Raw genomic sequence first — 17,391 nt, 5'->3', positions numbered from 1 at the left:
AATATAGAACTAAAGGCCAAGTTCAGAGGGTGTTGGGCACTATCAAAGTGAATATTGAAATCACCAACAATAATGGCACTTTCTACTAGAGCAGATCCCTCTCAGTATCTACAGCTAGACAAAACGCACCTGCCACCTTGTGGTCAGTTGAAGTATTTGCTAGTGATTCTAGACAGGTTTTCCAAGTGGACTGAGGCGTTTCCTTGTTCTAAGGAAGATGCCCGCGCTGTGGTTAAAATCCTAGCCAAGGAGATAATACCGAGGTACGGTGCGCCTCGGGTAATAGATTCAGATCAGGGACCCTGTTTCATTTCTATGGTAACTCAGAAACTATGCACCTACCTAACTATTGACTGGAAGTTTCACATCCCTTACCATCCTCAGTCATCTGGCATTGTTGACAAAATGAATTATACATTGAAACAAAGGCCATGATGGAAAACAGGAAAGAAATGGATAGATCTTGTCCTTCCTAGGTCTTCCTAAGTTCAAGACTGTTAACTCAATACACACTTTAAAACACTCAATACACAATTTAATTTTTTAATAATACTTGTTCAGGTTCCACTATTGTTCTCCAAACCATACATTATTCAATGTATGCATATTAATATTCAATACTTACACCAACCGGTTCTTGGTACCATTATGTTCAACCTGAGCTACTTGCATTTTATTTAAAAGGCGATCCTCTTCCATATCACCGGATGCCCATATTGCTTTTATTACCTCAATCTACTGCCAGCAGTGTTGTGTGAGATCAGAATGATGCCCAGTGCCACCACCAAATTGTCACTATTTGAGGTCGTTTTTGGTAGACCATTTACCACCCCATGGGTCAGAGGTAACCCAGGTGTTTCTCAGTCAGGTGACACAGCCATAGCTGATGACTGACAGACAAATCCTCTAAGACTTGGCTTGCGTTGCTTTGGTGTTACAGGAAAGGTTTGAAGCCCTTGTTTTTGTCTGTCTGGCATTCAGATTTCCTGAGCAGCCATGTTGTGGTTCCTAATTAGGAACATGTTCCAGCCTGCTCCATGCAAGCTGGAGCACTGGATCCACTCTTTAAATGTGCCTTTTTAAGGTGACAGCTTATAAAAGTCATCTCTGATTATTTTTTTTGTTGTTAGCTTTTTAATCTGTCAAGTCTGTAATTTTCCAGATTTATATCCATTAAAAAAACAGATGCTCTAAAGGGAGGGGGTGGACTCCTTCAGTGGTACAGCAGAAGTTGATAACTTCAAAATCATTTACAGCAGCTTCAACCTTGTACTAACAGAACAAATACGGACACAGCATTAACTGAACTATGGCCTGAGTGATTTAAGTAATTAGTGAAACTGGCACAGCACCACCAACCGTTTATTAAAGAAAACGTGTATGACACATGATTATCTTAATTCTTTTAATTAAAATAGTCCCTTGCAAGGCATATTATTCAATTATGTTCAAAGAGGTACATAGAGCATGCTGGCAAAACCGAACCGTTGAAGATACTACAGGAAATAAGAAATTTCCATAATGTGAATGAAACATTTATTTAAATGTATTGAATATTGCACATCTCAGAGCCTCCAGAGGTGGAAAAGACCAGGCCAGGTGAGCCATAGGTTGAATTGGACCCCGAATCCGAGGGCCAGGGTGTCCCCACCCGAATCCGAGGGCCAGGGCTCCCGCCAGACGCATGACGCTCGAATTTGATCTTCTTGAAGTAATTAACTAGAGTTAATTGAAAGCGGAAGAGGATGCCTGGAGCTGCGATGCCATACCTTTAGGGAAAGATGAAAAAAGGAACACGAATCAAATAAATGAGACTGTTTGTTCTTCGAGGCTGAATGGGATGTGCCATAATAACCTTCAATTACTATATTGGTGTCCAAGCTGAAATTCAACTTGATTACAATAGCCGCAAGCCATGCAGATCTAGTTATGGGCTTTATTCAAAATTAAAACTAAAACAGAAGTAGATTTTAAAAAACACAACCACAATTCTGTGATTTATCTAATGCCAGCTAGTTAACTTCATAACTTATTCTCTGTTGATTTTCCCACCCTTAATCTTGCAGAAAGAAGGCTCAAGAAAATCAAGCGGATGTAAATCACAATCATCCATGTTGTTTTGCCTCCACATCACCCTGAAAGCGCTTTATTTAAATAATCTAGCTGTGCTGTATCGACAGGTATGAGAAGATTCCCACAGAATATCAATTTACTACTCTATGGATTCTTCATGACTTGGCAGTAAGGTAATAATAACAGGCAGGTGTAGCATCTAAAAGTGGAAAGTCCAAGTGCACGTGTTATTAGCTAGCCAGTAGACAAGATCAAATACAAGGTCACAAATTTTAACCTGCCCTTTATATGGAAAATCTGCAATATTTTATATTTGCCACATCGTTAGTGGATAGGTAGCTAGCTATAGTAATTAACCTGCAAAATGTGTTCTTAATCTGTTGATTGCAACTGTCAAACATTTTTTAAAAATGTGTTGAATATTACCCACTCACAGCCTACAGAGGTGGAAAAGACCAGGCCAGGTGAACCATAGAACAAGTTGAACCCTGAATCCGAGGGCCAGGGCGACCGCGCCCGAACCCGAGGGCCAGGGCTCCCGCCAGACGCATGACGCTCGAATTTGACCCTCTTGAAGCAGACGAGCCCACTAGAGGTAACTGAAGCGGAAGAGGATGCCTGGAGCTGCGATGCCATACCTTTCGGGAAAGATGAAAAAAGGAACACGAATCAAATAAATGAGACTGTTTGTTTTTCGAGGCTGAATGGGATGTGCCATAATAACCTTCAATTACTATACTGGTGTCCAAGCTGAAATTCAACTTGATTACAACAGCCCCAAGCCATGCAGATCTAGTTATGGGCTTTATTCAAAATTAAAACTAAAACAGAAGTAGATTTTAAAAAACACAACCACAATTCTGTGATTTATCTAATGCCAGCTAGTTAAATTCATCACTTACTCTCTGTTGATTTTCCCACCCTTAATCTTGCAGAAAGAAGGCTCAAGAAAATCAAGCGGATGTAAATCACAATCTTCCATGTTGTTTTGCCTCCACATCACCCTGAAAGCGCTTTATTTAAATAATTTAGCTCTGCTCAATTTCAGCTTGATTACAATAGCCGCAAGCCATGCAGATCTAGTTATGGGCTTTATTCAAAATTAAAGCTAAAATAGAAGTAGATTTTAAAAAACACAACCACTATAGTAATTAACCTGCAAAATGTGTTCTTAATCTGTTGATTGCAACTGTCAAACATTTTTAAAAATGTGTTGAATATTACCCAAGTCACAGCCTACAGAGGTGGAAAAGACCAGGCCAGGTGAACCATAGAACAAGTTGAACCCTGAATCCGAGGGCCAGGGCGACCCCGCCCGAACCCGAGGGCCAGGGCTCCCGCCAGACGCGTGATTCTCAAATTTGACCTTCTTGGAGAGGGAGATCCCACTGGAAGAAACTGAAGGGGAAGAGAATATAACTTTAGCGAAAGATGAAAACTGACCACTAACCAAACGAATGAGAGAGATTGTTCTTTGAGGCTGAATATGATGTGTCATAATAACCATCAATTACTATAAAGGTGTCCAAGCTGAAATTCAACTTAATTACAATAGCTAGCCAGCAGCCAAGATAAAAGGTCACATGCCACACAATTTTAAGCTTCCCTTTATACGAAAGAACTGCAGTATTTTAAATTTGCCACATCGTTGGCGGACAGGTACCTAGCCATAGTAGCTAATTATCCTAGCTAGTTCACACTTCATTCTCCCCCAAATGATCCCATTATCGACAGGTATCCGTGCTTAGACATGAAGACAGTTCATCGACCGAGGACTGACATGCAGCTGTCACAGCTCTTTTAGAGCAATCCGACGGTTAGCGAGCCAATGCTAGATAATAACGTTAATTGCAGCTACAGCAAATAGTTGGCAGTTAATCTGCAAGTTAACTAACGTGCTCCATCGCCATGAAAATTAGAATCTGTTGCCGCAAGAGATGTGCATAAGTAATGTGTGAACTAGCTAAGTTAACCATCTCAAATAGACAGCTTGTCTGTTAGCTAACCTAGCTAGAGAGCCCAATGTTACCTGAGTCGTTGAATTCAAGTCCGACTTGACACTTTAGCCTTTCCCATTAGGCCTCATCGTCTTTTTAAACAAAATTAACATACTATTCATAAAATCCATATAGAGCAAGTTTTATGGATGATCTGCTCAGTGAAGCTGCATTATTTCTGTTATAATACGGACACGGCAGCATTTTCACGGCATGTTTTCTTAATCTGTTTATTGCAACTGTCAACACATACGAATGATTAATAATTAATGTAAACTGTTATGCAGCGAATTAAAGATACTATATTTTCCTGTTTCCCTAGAAATAATCCAAACTGCAGTGTCTGCTTATTTATGCTGAAGCACACTTAAGTGGGTATAATTTTTGTGGATTCCACATATACATTAAAAGGAAAATGTTGCCCAATCATGTCAGAAATAGCAAAACAAAAAAACACAGGCTCCGAGTTACTGAAAGAGAAGTACGCGATGAGGTCCTGGTAGAGCATAGGCACAGGTTGGTCATACGTGTTTATGAGGAGTTTAATTTAAGCAAAATCCTCATCACACACCCAAGAAGTCAAAGCCTGCAAAATCCCCAAGCAGCAAGACTGCATCAAGTTAGCACTGGCTGAAGCAAAAATAGTGCTGTGTCCTGCTCTGTGGCTCATCCACTCTACCAGTCTCTTAGTATTGGGCTTAGTGTGCTTAATTCATCTTGATGTCCTAACTGACATTCAAAAAGAAATGGATGTGAGAAGACAGTGTAGGAGTTCAAATTTGAATTGGCTTGAAATGTAGGCTGAAGTGCTCTTCTGCAGCTGAGCAGCTCATTTTCTGCTGAGCATCTTCACAGCCCTTACAAGGAGAGCATGAAAATGATGGAGGGGACAAGAAAAATCAGAATAATGCTTTAAGGACTGGACACATTTACAGCTTCTCACACTAAACAAAGTACTCCAAGGTAAAAAGTTCATCAAAGTAAAACATGTTTCATCCATCTTTCTGTGAACTGATATTTTAATGACTGACAGACAAATCCTCCAAGACTTGGCTTGGGATGCTTTGGTGTACAGGAGAGGTTTGAACCCCTTTCATTAAAGAAAACGTGTATGACTCAGGTGCTAGGGTATTATCAGAATGTAATTTATTCCAAATGTAAACACATGATTCTCTTAATTAGAGATTCCCTTATAAGGCATATTATTCAATAATGTTCATAGAGGTACAAAAAACAAAACAAAACAACAAAACCCTACTGAGTCTGGAAAAGAACATCTTTATCAATAAAAAGTATCAAATGACCTGAACACAGTTGTACCACCATTACAAACTCCTTGCTTGAGTCTGCATGTATACATGTATGATAGTAACATATCAGCCAATGAATGATGGACTCGAGTTTGTACTCGAGGAAAGAAAGAAATTTTCATAATGTCATAAAGAATCAAGTGTTTGGAAAACGTCTAGGAAAAGAAAGAAACATTTATTTAAATGTGCTGAATATTGCACAAGTCGCAACCCTTGAAAAACCAAGAAGAGTTCTCGGTCTGCTTAAGTACTGTGTACTGCAAAAACACAAGTAGAATTGAATTTTCCACAAATACACATACAAGAACCATAGAAGAAAGCATAGTGTTGGTCTTATAGAACGAGAGACACAAAAACCTCAGCTACAATGATCAACAATTACACAATGAAGTTTGGATTCAACGGAATTTCGTTTTGAACTACGGTAGAGGGGCCTCTTTATCGGCTACTCGAATACTAGGCAACAACCTGATTCACCATTTGTGGATCACATTTGAGCAGTAACATGATTTGGTAGAACACTTGCATTTGAAACCATTTTTGTCTTCTTTTATAGGTGGAATCGGAGGCCAGTTTGGTGATGTTTTAAATCTACTTGAAGAATAACAAACAAACAAAAAGCCAACCCTAATGTAACATTTAAAAGAAGCACCAAAGTGGGCATCAGATTTACCATCAAACAGGGTCTTGCTGCTGTCGAAGCCTGTGCACTGCCGCTTGCAGATCTCCATGTTCTGCAAGCAAGATTTCACACTGCAGCGAGAGACACACACACACACACACACACACACACACACACACACACACACACACACACACACAGGTGGGGGGGGGGTTACAGTACTAGCAGAGAAACTCTGATGCTATTTGGATTTCTAAATTAACACGGTGTTCCTTAAAATGTTTTTGAAACACTGACATGTAGATTGGAAGGCCTGGAGCAACTCACTGTGCACTCTGAGGGAAGTGGAGGAGGTGGGTCATGGTCAGAAACAGGTGGTTCACGGTCTTCACTGGCGTGATCCTTTTGTGAGCGTCTAGCGTGAGCATCTTCTTTAGTAGGTCGATGAACTCCCGCCGGTCGGCCTTCTCCGCCAAGACGTCGGTGCCTTTCAGACTGGTCATATTGACCTGCGAGAGAGACCCATGGGTGAGTCATATTATTCACCAGCAGAGGGCGGCAATGCACCCAATACGAACGAAGTTCTGCAGCAAATTTCTACGCACTGCTCTGCCCTTCGCAGATGCCGTTCTCCAGAGCGACTTACATGCGCTACTCATTATGACAGCAGAAACGCTCGACCTTTCAGCTAGCACCTTGTTCTACCTGCTCTATAATGTGAGCTGCGGGAGCCCTTTGTCACGTTCTTCAATTTCACATCGCAACACTAAAAGAAATGCGTATAGTTACGCGCACAAAAGCCCAAATAACCTGCATCATGTCGTCAAGGCAGTTTAAAATGTACTTCCGAGTCTCTTTGGACTTGATGCCACGCTCCGCCTCATGCTCCGAAGGTGTCTGGAGAAAGGAAAGAAAAAACAAACCATTCAGCTCCACCATTAAGTTACATGAAGTCATTAAGTTACGTCCCTTATAAAAAACACATGGCATTTGGCATTTGAAGACAGGCAAACCTTGAGTCTCCACAGGGGGTAGCAGTAGAAATAGTAGTGCGTCTTGGTCCCTGCGCTCAACATGCACTCTGCTGGTAGGCCCTGCGTCTCGGAGATGTAACGGATCTGCAGAGACACCATACGGCAAAAGGATTATGACTTTATTTTGAGTTAATCCTTTCATTTTCAAAGTGCATGTCTAAAAAAACAGGCCATAGAAACTCATTTATATTAATCCTAAAAATGAGCGGGCCGACAAAGCAGCTAAAAGGTCAAACTACACACACACAAACACACACACACACACACACACACACACACACACATATCACTACAGCCACAAAACCACTACAGGTCTGCACCACTGATGCTGTACGGGCGTTAAGGCACAGCTCAAAGGACCATGTGCTTACCTGATCATATTCGGAGGCTCCGGGATACAGGGGCCAGCCCAGGAACAGCTCAGCAATGACACAGCCCAGGGACCACATATCGATGGCCTCACAGAATGGGAGACCCAGGATGATCTCAGGCGATCTGGACCAAAAACACAGAGATCGCCATCATGAAATCAGCCTCGGCTGATAATTCCGTGGGGGGGGTGTTTGTGTTCCTAGACATTACACACCCACTATTCTAGTGTAACATGGAACCAACACTACAATGCACCAACACTACAATAATGTTCTGTTTTGCATTAAGTAAATACAGAGTACCAATGCAGTTAAACACCCGTTACTCAGTATATTACACTGTTAATTAACAGTGTAGCTACAATGTAATAGCGGTTTTGTACAGACTTGCTAAATACTGATATTACCAAAGCCTGCAGTTCAGCGCATCCTAACTAATCTCAGACACCGAAGACGGTTCATTAGGTGTTTTGCTAAATAACAGCACTCACATGACCCAATAAAAATAAACCACTTATAAATCAATCGTGCTCCAGTTAACTGTAATGCTCATCATAGGCTTTTAATGTGTAGCAGGGTTATTACAACTGTCCACAACATGCAGCTCTACTCTCAAGCACACTAGAGTGCAACGAGTGCATACTTATTTCTAACACGCCTCAGCACGTGTCCCTCACCGGTAGTATCTGGACTGCAGGTAGCTGGGGCCCTTGGAGAAGTGGCTAGCTGAGCCGAAGTCGATGACCTTGACGCGGTACGGCTGCCTGACGGGGTCCACCAGCATGATGTTGTCGGGCTTGAGGTCGGTGTGGATCAAGCCCAGGCTCTTCAGTTTCATGAGCGCTTTGGCGACCTGCTGCAGCACGGGCCGGATGCATTTCAGCAGCAGTGGGCTGAACTTGCTGCGCTTGAGGAAGTCGTAGAGGCTCTGCCCCAGCATCTCGAACACCAGGCATATGTGCTTCTTGTGCTGGAAGCACTCGTACGCGCGCACGAAGTTGAACTCGTCGGCGTTCTCCCTGCTCAGCCGGCTCAGGATGCTCACCTGAGGAGGAGCAAAGGAGGGAAGACAGAATACGCGTTAAGCCGAAGCTACGTGGTCACAGCTTCAAAGTTTGATACTGCTGACAAATAGCCTACTTATTTTCAATAGCATCAAGCACTTTGTGTACTTCCCTTCAACCATTTACTTCTACAGGATTTGGGAGATGCAATTATGGAAGTGGTCCCTTGGAAATGAACCCATGAACTTGCTTTTGGTACTCAAACAATGCAGATTAATGCTCTTTCATAACAATAACATTTTTAATGCACATCCAAACAGGCATGGCTTACACAACTGAAGCTAAATCTTCTTTTTAGAGTAAGCTTCAAGCTGTCCGTGTGTTATCCGAACTAGTTCCTACTGAACTAGTGAAAATTAGAACTAGTGTGCCAAACAAGTATTTCTGTGCTACCCTGGCTGTATACAAATTCCACGGTGTGCGTTAGCACATCTGACACCAACAGAACATATGTTGTAAAACTGAAACAAACAATAACAGAATCAGGGCTACAGCTGATTCTAGGCCATATCAATAGCTCATTTAAAGCAGGCACAACTTTCCCACCTCGTTCTGGCCCTGTCGAGCATAGGACGGATGACTTTTCAGGATCTTGATTGCGACTACTTCACTGGTGCCCCGCTTCCAGCACTTGGCGACCTGGCCAAAGGTTCCACGGCCCAGGGACTCCAAAACCTCGTAGCTGTTGGAGACGGAGCGGAGGATCTCGTTCTGCACCAGTTGGTACTCGCAATCGCTGCCCCTGGCCACACGCTTGGACAACCCAGGGGAGGAGAGCTCCTCCAGGATCTGTACACTGTTGCTGCTGTGTGCCTCCTCTCTCTTCCTCTTGAGGCTGCCCCGCTTCTGATAGCCGTCAGCACGCCGCGAGGTCAATGCCTCGTCTCCGCCCTGCCAGCTGGAAGAGGAGGAAGACGACGACGAAGCCTCGTCCGAGGCTCCAGAGGGGGAAAAGACCATGGCAGGTAAGCCATCGATTGAATTGAACCCCGGATCCGAGGGCCAGGGTGTCCCCGCCCGAATCCGAGGGCCAGGGCTCCCGCCCCGTGCAGGATTCTCAAATTTAACCTTCTTGGAGTGGGAGATCCCACTGAAGGAATCTGAAGGGCAAGAGAATATACCATTATGGAAAGATGAAAACAGGACTACTAACCAAATGAACGAGAGAGATTGTTTGTTCTTTGAGGCTGAATGTGATGTGCCATAATAACCATCAATTAGCTAAATTAGCTAAATCACAGAGCTTTGATTTTTTTTAAAACATCTACTGCTGTTTTAGTTTTAATTTTGAATATTTCTTTCTGAAGCAGAGCAGAGCCCTGATCGATGCCATTGTTTTTTGGGCAGGCTTTAGCAAGTGATTGCTTTCTCTTTACACGCTTCTCAGAAAAGACAAGTTCTTTGTCTTGCGTTACTCAAAGGTGGTTCTGTGTGCTAAAACAACATCTTGACCTTTCAGCGATGCTGCCACACTGAAAAACAGAAGGCCAAGAAAAAAACAGCTTCTATTCTTAGACTCTCTGGCACTCTAAGTGCTTGCTGATACCTTGCTGACTGCAGTATTTCCTACACCTTTCCAACTGAGAGGCTCCTGAACTTGCAGCACCTCTGTCAATTAATCAATTGCATAACAAGAGTTCATCCACTCTATAATTGAGGGAGATACCCCCTCTAATCATTAATGCTCATCATTACAAAGACCATTAGTGTAAGCTGATGAAAAATGTTTCAATGTATTTAAAAGGTAAAGAACAGAGTAGCAATGTAAAGATACCATTTATAATGCATTACATTTTAGTCTTTAACACAATCTCTTGCCCTGAAACAGTGTTTAGGGCGATTACAATGCTGTTTCAATATGTTTAAAAGGTAAAGAACAGAGTAGCAATGTAAAGATTCCATTTATAATGCATTACATTTTAGTCTAAAACACAAACTCTTGCCTTGAAACAGTGTTTAGGGCGATTACAATGCTGTTTCAATGTGTTTAAAAGGTAAAGAACAGAGTAGCAATGTAAAGATACCATTTATAATGCATTACATTTTAGTCTAAAACAAAATCTCTTACCCTGAAACAGTGTTGTTGGGCGATTACAATGCTGTTTCAATGTGTTTAAAAGGTAAAGAACAGAGTAGCAATATAAATATTCCATTTATAATGCATTACATTTTAGTCTAAAACACAATCTCTTGCCCTGAAACAGTGTTTAGCGCGATTACAATGCTTTGAAACGCTGTTTCAATGTGTTTAAAGGTAAAGAAGAGAGTTGCAATGTAAAGATTCTACTTATCATGAATTACATTTTAGTCTAAAACACAATCTGGGTTTGTGTGTATATAAATGATGTAATGTTACTGTTGTGGAACAAATTACTTCCATTTCCATTTTTAAGGCAAAAATATTAAATGTTGGAATTTATCATTACATATTCATATGAATATGACTTTAATTTGTATACATATTTGTTGACATTAGCTATTTTGATCAGTCATTTTTGTGTCTGGTTGTTCTAGCTCATATTTAGCACGTTGTCCTTGACCATGTCCCTCTGTCCACAGGGTGGTGGTGTTGGACTGTGTTACAGACACGCTGCTGTTTTCCTGCAAGGTGCTAGTGGTCGGATTTGTAGGTGAGAAATATAGAGTGAAGTCATGTGTATATTACCCATACTACACTTCATCACATTCTGACCATGATGGCACATGGCAACACACTTTAATAGGTAACTCTGAGGGTTTTTCTACATTCCCTGTAAGGTCTGCTGGCTTTCTTCTTCTTCTCTGGGAGAATCAGGCTGCCATATGACAATTTCCAGCTTCAGCTGCTGCATTATTACTGGTTGCCCGTTATTGTACGTATTGTAACCTCAGAAAAGCTCAAGTGCTGACACTTGCGTCTGTGTGAGAACAAAACATCAGCATATTCAGTACACTGAAGAAATGGTTCTTTCTTTTTTAGATTCCAAAATGCTTATTGACAGTGATTGTAAAGTCACTTTGTTTGTAAATAACCATGATTTACACATTTATTCTGGACAGCAGTTCCTCTCATAATACTGAAGGCCCAGCATGTATATCTACTACTGCTGTTTTTTTAGACGGTGATTGTGGGAGCTTATTTCATCGCGCAGGGCTTCTTTAGTGTGTACAGCATGTGTGTGGACACCCTTTTCCTCTGCTTCTGTAAGCTGCACACACACACACACACACACACACACACACACACACACACACACACACACACACACACACACACACACACACACACACACACACACACACTCTCTCTCTTCATTCCAGCAGTTCATAATGACATTGGGCACACACAGTCGAAAGCTTGTATGGTCTCGTCCCTTTACTTCAGGGAGAATAGAATTATAAAAAACATTATTAGCTCACATTTCACTCTCAAGCTACTACACATATGCCAATCATGAGGACTATATTGGTTTTATTTCCACTATGATGTTTCTGTCTCCTCTAGTGGAGGATCTGGAGCGTAACGACGGCACCGTGCAGAGACCATACCTCCGATTTACTCCTCCACATCAGCCGACTTTAAAAAACCATTTAAAGCTCTACACATCATGGATCACAGAATGTCTGTTATTAACGCTATACAAGAACTATACTAAGGCCATAGATCTAGACTAAGACTATAAAGTTATTTCACTTAGCTAAATAACTTTAATACATAATTTAAATCATGCAATGTGTAATAATATTTCTTGTTTTTGTTCAGGAGATGTGCAGACATTATCTGCTGTATTATTTTTGTGGCTGCCATTGTCACCTATATTCTTATTCGCTCCCTGGGTAAGAAACATTTCCAACTACACTTTCATGGGGGAAAAAAAATCATTATTATTGTGGGCTCAAGCGGAAGGTCTTTTACCCATGTATGGCTTGTGAGATATCCTTCTAACGGAGGTTCTAACACAGCGTGGCTGCTTGGAGACTCTCGTCATGTCGTGTTGCCCCAGAACTCCACTGGGATGTTTTGTGGAGCTGGAGTCAATGTGTAAGTCCCTCACATACTGGATAAGTATTTATATCTTCACAGGAATACCAAAACAGCACACCCAGTATGTAAGGAACACCGTCAGTATTCTTTCGAATGGACTTTAGTGAGTCGGACTAGGGTTACAATGGAGCTGTGCAGGTGCAAATCATGTGGAAACATGAAACATCAACAAGACAAGATGGGTTAGACTTTAGCTTTAAGATTTTCATGATTGGCACTGCACAGCAACAAGTGGAACCAATCAAATCACTTGTGTTTAATGATTGTCTCTAAACCAAGGGGTCCAAACTCAGGTCTAGGAGTGTCACAACACTGCAGAGTTTATTGGTTACCCCAGTCCAATTCACCCTCGAAGAAAGAACACTTAGCTGGGTAGTGGTGTGACTCTCCAGCACTGAATCCTGATACACATACTCAAAAAATTGAATAAAAATTGTTTATTTAATTGGCTAATATTCATGTGTCAAGCTGCATTTGTTTCCTGCATCCTCTCGTGTTTCAGTGACAAACCAAACGTCCTCTACTTTGACCTTCTGAAGTGTGCCAGAGCAACGACAGAAATGGACGCCATTCTAGAGGGTCTCCAGTGTCCAACCACTCAAGTGAGATTTCCACACAAATGTCCTGTTGACATTGTACAGAAACCAAACACGTATGTCAGTAGCCTTTTAGAAATATGCACATGAGACTCATTTATTACAAAACAGTTTAGCATGTAGTATGTGAATGCCAGTTTGTAAGTCTGGGGGCTTGGGTCTCCTTTTGCTGCTTGGTTTGGGAGCCTTTTGCTCTATCATGCAATGAACAATGTGTAAATAGTGTAGATAGAAATATAAAAAGCAACACTGTGTTTAGCTACTCAAATAAGATCTCCTTCACTCTGTGTGTTTGTGCGTTGGTTTGCAGGTCTGTGTTAAAAAATGCCCTTCAGAGTTCTGGAAGTTGCCCCCAGAGGCGTATGCCCCAAATGCCCTGCCTAAAGACTTCTTTCAGCAGCAGTATTGTGACCCTAGACTTGACCTCGCCCAAACCACATTGGTAAAACCTCACACTGCAAATAAGCAATGTAACCAGCTTCATCTCTGAGAAATAAACCCTCACCTCACTCTTGACAGAACAGAATTTGTCGTATCAAAAGTCTTTGCAATATGCAACTCTTTGTACATGTAATTCATGCATTGGCTTAGCCACTCACGCATACATAGCATTTGTGCATACATAGCATTCTGCATGTTAATGAGATTTTCACATGCATTTCCACTACAGAGTGTCCAAGACATCCTCAATCAAGAGCTTTGTCCATATTTCTACACGCCAAGTAAACCAGGTAAAGACAGCAGGATTACACAACTACCTGTTAATTTGTCCATTCTGTTTTGTAACAGTTTGACTATGCTATGTACCAAAACATAACCAAACCACCAGGAAAGTACTTATACCTGCAGTGATAAGTCAGCAGGTTTAATTGTTAGTCATATTATTTTCTGTCTCTCCCTCCACCCAGAACTAGGGAGATGTCTGCCTAGCTTTGACTGGCAGGACGTTCCTCCAGACTTCTCTCTCCCTGGATTCGCTTCCGTTAATGAAACAGTCGAGCACATAAAGGGATATATGGAGTAATCCTTCACACACACATTTCACTCTCAAGCTACTACACATATGCCAATCATCAGGACTATATTGTTTTTATTTCCACTGTGATGTTTCTGTCTCCTCTAGTGGAGGGTCTGGAGCGTAATGACGGCACCGTGCAGAGACCATACCACATGCCCAGGTCTCTGTGGCAAATCCTCCACAAGAGAGACAGCTTTCTCCCTTAATGAATAAACCATCCAGCATATATTTGAGTCTTTTTTCTGTTGTTGTAACTGTAAAACTGTTCTCAACAGCATTTCGACCACTGTTTTGTTCAAAAGAGATCTGACGGGGCGGCCTCTGGACTGATCCAGTTTTGACCGAACGGCAGACACACACTGGATGTTCTGGCAAACATTTACATATCTGGCTGGACCTTAACCATGTTGCTCTGTTTATTTGATACGCCTACTCTTTTCATATACCGCACTGCTTATTGTGTAGGAGTAGGCTTGCTCCTAAATGTGGAGTATATGAGAGGCTTAAGGGGAAGTTGATATATTTAATTGAGTTTTAGTTCTTTGCCAACCTCTCTCATTATGTGTGAAAGATCACATTTCATGGGATGCTACAATATATTTTTTTTAATTCCTGAGTGTAATAATGTCAAGATTGGCCACCCTCCTGGACTCCCTCTTTCCGTGGTTTCACGTCTTGCGCTGCAGGCCGCTCCCCCCTGCAGCGTTGGTCAAGACGGGTAGACGCTTACCTGGGATCTCGTCGTTATCAAAATAAACGTGAGCCTGCTTCTTCCGGGAACGACGAGATGCCCGTGTACAGGCAGCCACGACCAAGGCACACAGCAGGGTTTAAATACATGAACTAGAAACGAGGGACAGGTGTACGCAATCAGTGTGAGGACAAAATGAAACCGTGGAACGGAACAAAACACAAGACATGGAAAACACGGAACATGGAAGGGACTGATCGTGACAATCAGCATAGATTATTTAACACAAAGATTCAGAACTGCTGGTGCTGTGTATTTAATCATCTAATATAGACACCAGTACCTCCACTAAAGCCTGCCATAATGATATCAACATCAAATGCAAAAAAAGTAATTTTGTTTCCAATAGTAAAACCAAAAAAAAAAGCCAAACAAATAAAACGTGATGATGGACATGCGCCTCTTTAAAGGATTTTCTCAATAAATATATGTAGAATTTATGACTATAACAGAAAACAGCAAAGAGAAAAATGCAAGAATGCATATGGCGAAGGACGTATGGCAAGTATGGCAAATTCCTCCTAAATGTCTATATGGTTCCATCAATGCAATATTTGAAGCTCTATGAAATAAACAAACCAAATTGTTATCAGAACACTCCACTATATTCATGAAAAACACTTTCTCATGTACTCATGGTATAACTCATTTTTACTGTAGGAATTTGGAATAATAGGATGGCAAAATCCTGTTCATGCCTATTCTGTTCCATATATGCAATAGTTGAAGCACTATAAAATACACAATTCATATTGTTATCAAATCCTTCCAATATATTCTTGAAATACACTTTCTTGTGTATCCATACTATTACGTTCCAATGTTTTTACTTTAATTTGGAGTAAAAGGATGGCAAAACCCTGGTTTTCTGTATGGCTTTAGCCACTCCTGCTGCATGTTGGGTGTCTTTTTTCCATGTTGTCTAGCTGTGTGCTCACATGCATGAGTACTTGTCTCTCTCCCCCTTTCTTAGCTCACAATCTGATTCCAGTTTTCGAGTGCAAAATACAATCCTTGCTGTCACGTAGGAACCCAAACCAGGCGAAACTCTCTCTCCTGGGGGCTACGTGTTGACATACAAGCTGACAGCAGGGCCCAAACTTCGGGAATTAAACCTTAACAAGCTTGCCTCTCTAGGTAACTCAATTAGCGAGTAGGCTTAGTTAAAATAACAGCTTTAGTGAGCAAGGCTCCGATGAAAAACGCAAGTTATGATGGCCATTCACACTCCAGACACATTTTTTCGTAACTCAACAATGACTCCTAAGTTCTTTCAAACTTCTCAGTAAGGAATTCAAATCTGAAAAAGGACGTTCAAGAATAGTTTTGAGATGTCATTCACCTGGTTCTGAAAACTTGACTTGTAGAGTAACATACCATGCTGATGAGGTTACAGTGTCAAGCGTGAATGTGTGGAAGCTTGACTTGGAAAAAAGACAATGAATTGGCCATCAAGTCTACAACAAAAGCATGCCAGCTAACATTGGTACTCACCCCAACCTGCCTTTGCACTGTGCAATTCCAGCAGTCTTAAACATTGTTTTGCATTTCAAACTGTACAAGACGATGCATCTGAAACCTTGACCAAACTCCATGGCACAGTGCTCCATCGATAGTTGTTCTCAATATTGGTCTACAGATTTTCTGGAAACTATCATGCTAGATCATTAAGATATTGTGCTTTTGTCACAACAAATGTGAAATCAAAAAGGCATTCTATCTGCTGCCACAACTGCACAAAATATTTTTGTGTCCCACATACTTCATGCTCATTTCGCTATACCGCTGTTATTTGTAGTTGGCATGTGAGCTATGGCAGGCTGTTTCCTATTGGTTGTTTTTATACGCGTGTTGCGTATATGTGTACTGCGAGATTTTAGAGCAAAATTTCTGACACTGCATGAGGAGACATGAGATGCCCAGTCCAACATTTCAGTAAAAAAAAAAAAAAAAAAAAAGTCAATCATTCATATTTTGAAGCACTATAGACTTTTTATGGTCTGAAGCTATAGTGGAATGGTTTTCCAGGCTGGACGAGGTATGAAGTGAAAACACGGACTCGATCATCTCCACGTGTGGACTCTGTGTCCAGCAGGGCCTCTCCAGGAGCCTGGATAGTGACCGATTTGTCCCCTCTGCTGTCCCTGCTCTTAGAGCGGTGCCTGTCTCTCCGATCCCTGAAACAGCACCACACACGCACGCGCACACAGATGAAAGGATGGCAAAATCCTCATAAACATGTATTCGTTCCACTATATAATCAGTTTTTGAAACTCTAGAAAACAAACTAGTCAAATTGTTATCAGATCCCTCCACAATATTCATGAAATCCACTTTCTCATGTACCCATGGTATGACTTTCAAGTGTTTTACTGTAGGAAGCTTGAGTAATAGGATGGCAAAATCCTCTTAAACATCTGTTCAGTTCAACATATATCACTACTCGAAGATCTATAAAATACACAATTCAAATTGTTATAAAATCACTCCACTACGTACTTGAAATAAACTTCCTCCTGTACCCATGATAT

General features: G+C 41.5%; 1 protein-coding gene across 1 annotated transcript in view; it reads right to left on the bottom strand.

Moving 5' to 3' along the window:
- Positions 1 to 3,192: 3,192 nt before the first annotated feature.
- LOC145655647 (homeodomain-interacting protein kinase 1-like) overlaps positions 3,193 to 17,391 on the bottom strand; it is a 34,248-nt gene continuing 20,049 nt past the window's right edge. The window contains exons 2-9 of the mRNA XM_081709141.1: positions 9,018 to 9,369; positions 8,085 to 8,452; positions 7,408 to 7,531; positions 7,016 to 7,120; positions 6,813 to 6,899; positions 6,330 to 6,511; positions 6,054 to 6,133; positions 3,193 to 3,471 (exon numbers count right to left, since the gene is read on the bottom strand). Of these exons, the coding sequence (XP_081565267.1) occupies positions 3,266 to 3,471; positions 6,054 to 6,133; positions 6,330 to 6,511; positions 6,813 to 6,899; positions 7,016 to 7,120; positions 7,408 to 7,531; positions 8,085 to 8,452; positions 9,018 to 9,369 (1,504 nt within the window). The 3' untranslated portion in view covers positions 3,193 to 3,265. The remainder of the gene's footprint in view (positions 3,472 to 6,053; positions 6,134 to 6,329; positions 6,512 to 6,812; positions 6,900 to 7,015; positions 7,121 to 7,407; positions 7,532 to 8,084; positions 8,453 to 9,017; positions 9,370 to 17,391) is intronic.

Source organism: Electrophorus electricus, unplaced genomic scaffold, assembly GCF_041902795.1.
Source record: "Electrophorus electricus isolate QZ-2024a unplaced genomic scaffold, ASM4190279v1 Scaffold31, whole genome shotgun sequence".
In the NCBI taxonomy this organism is placed as follows: Eukaryota; Metazoa; Chordata; class Actinopteri; order Gymnotiformes; family Gymnotidae; genus Electrophorus; species Electrophorus electricus.
This window is presented reverse-complemented; position numbering and strand designations above follow the sequence as displayed.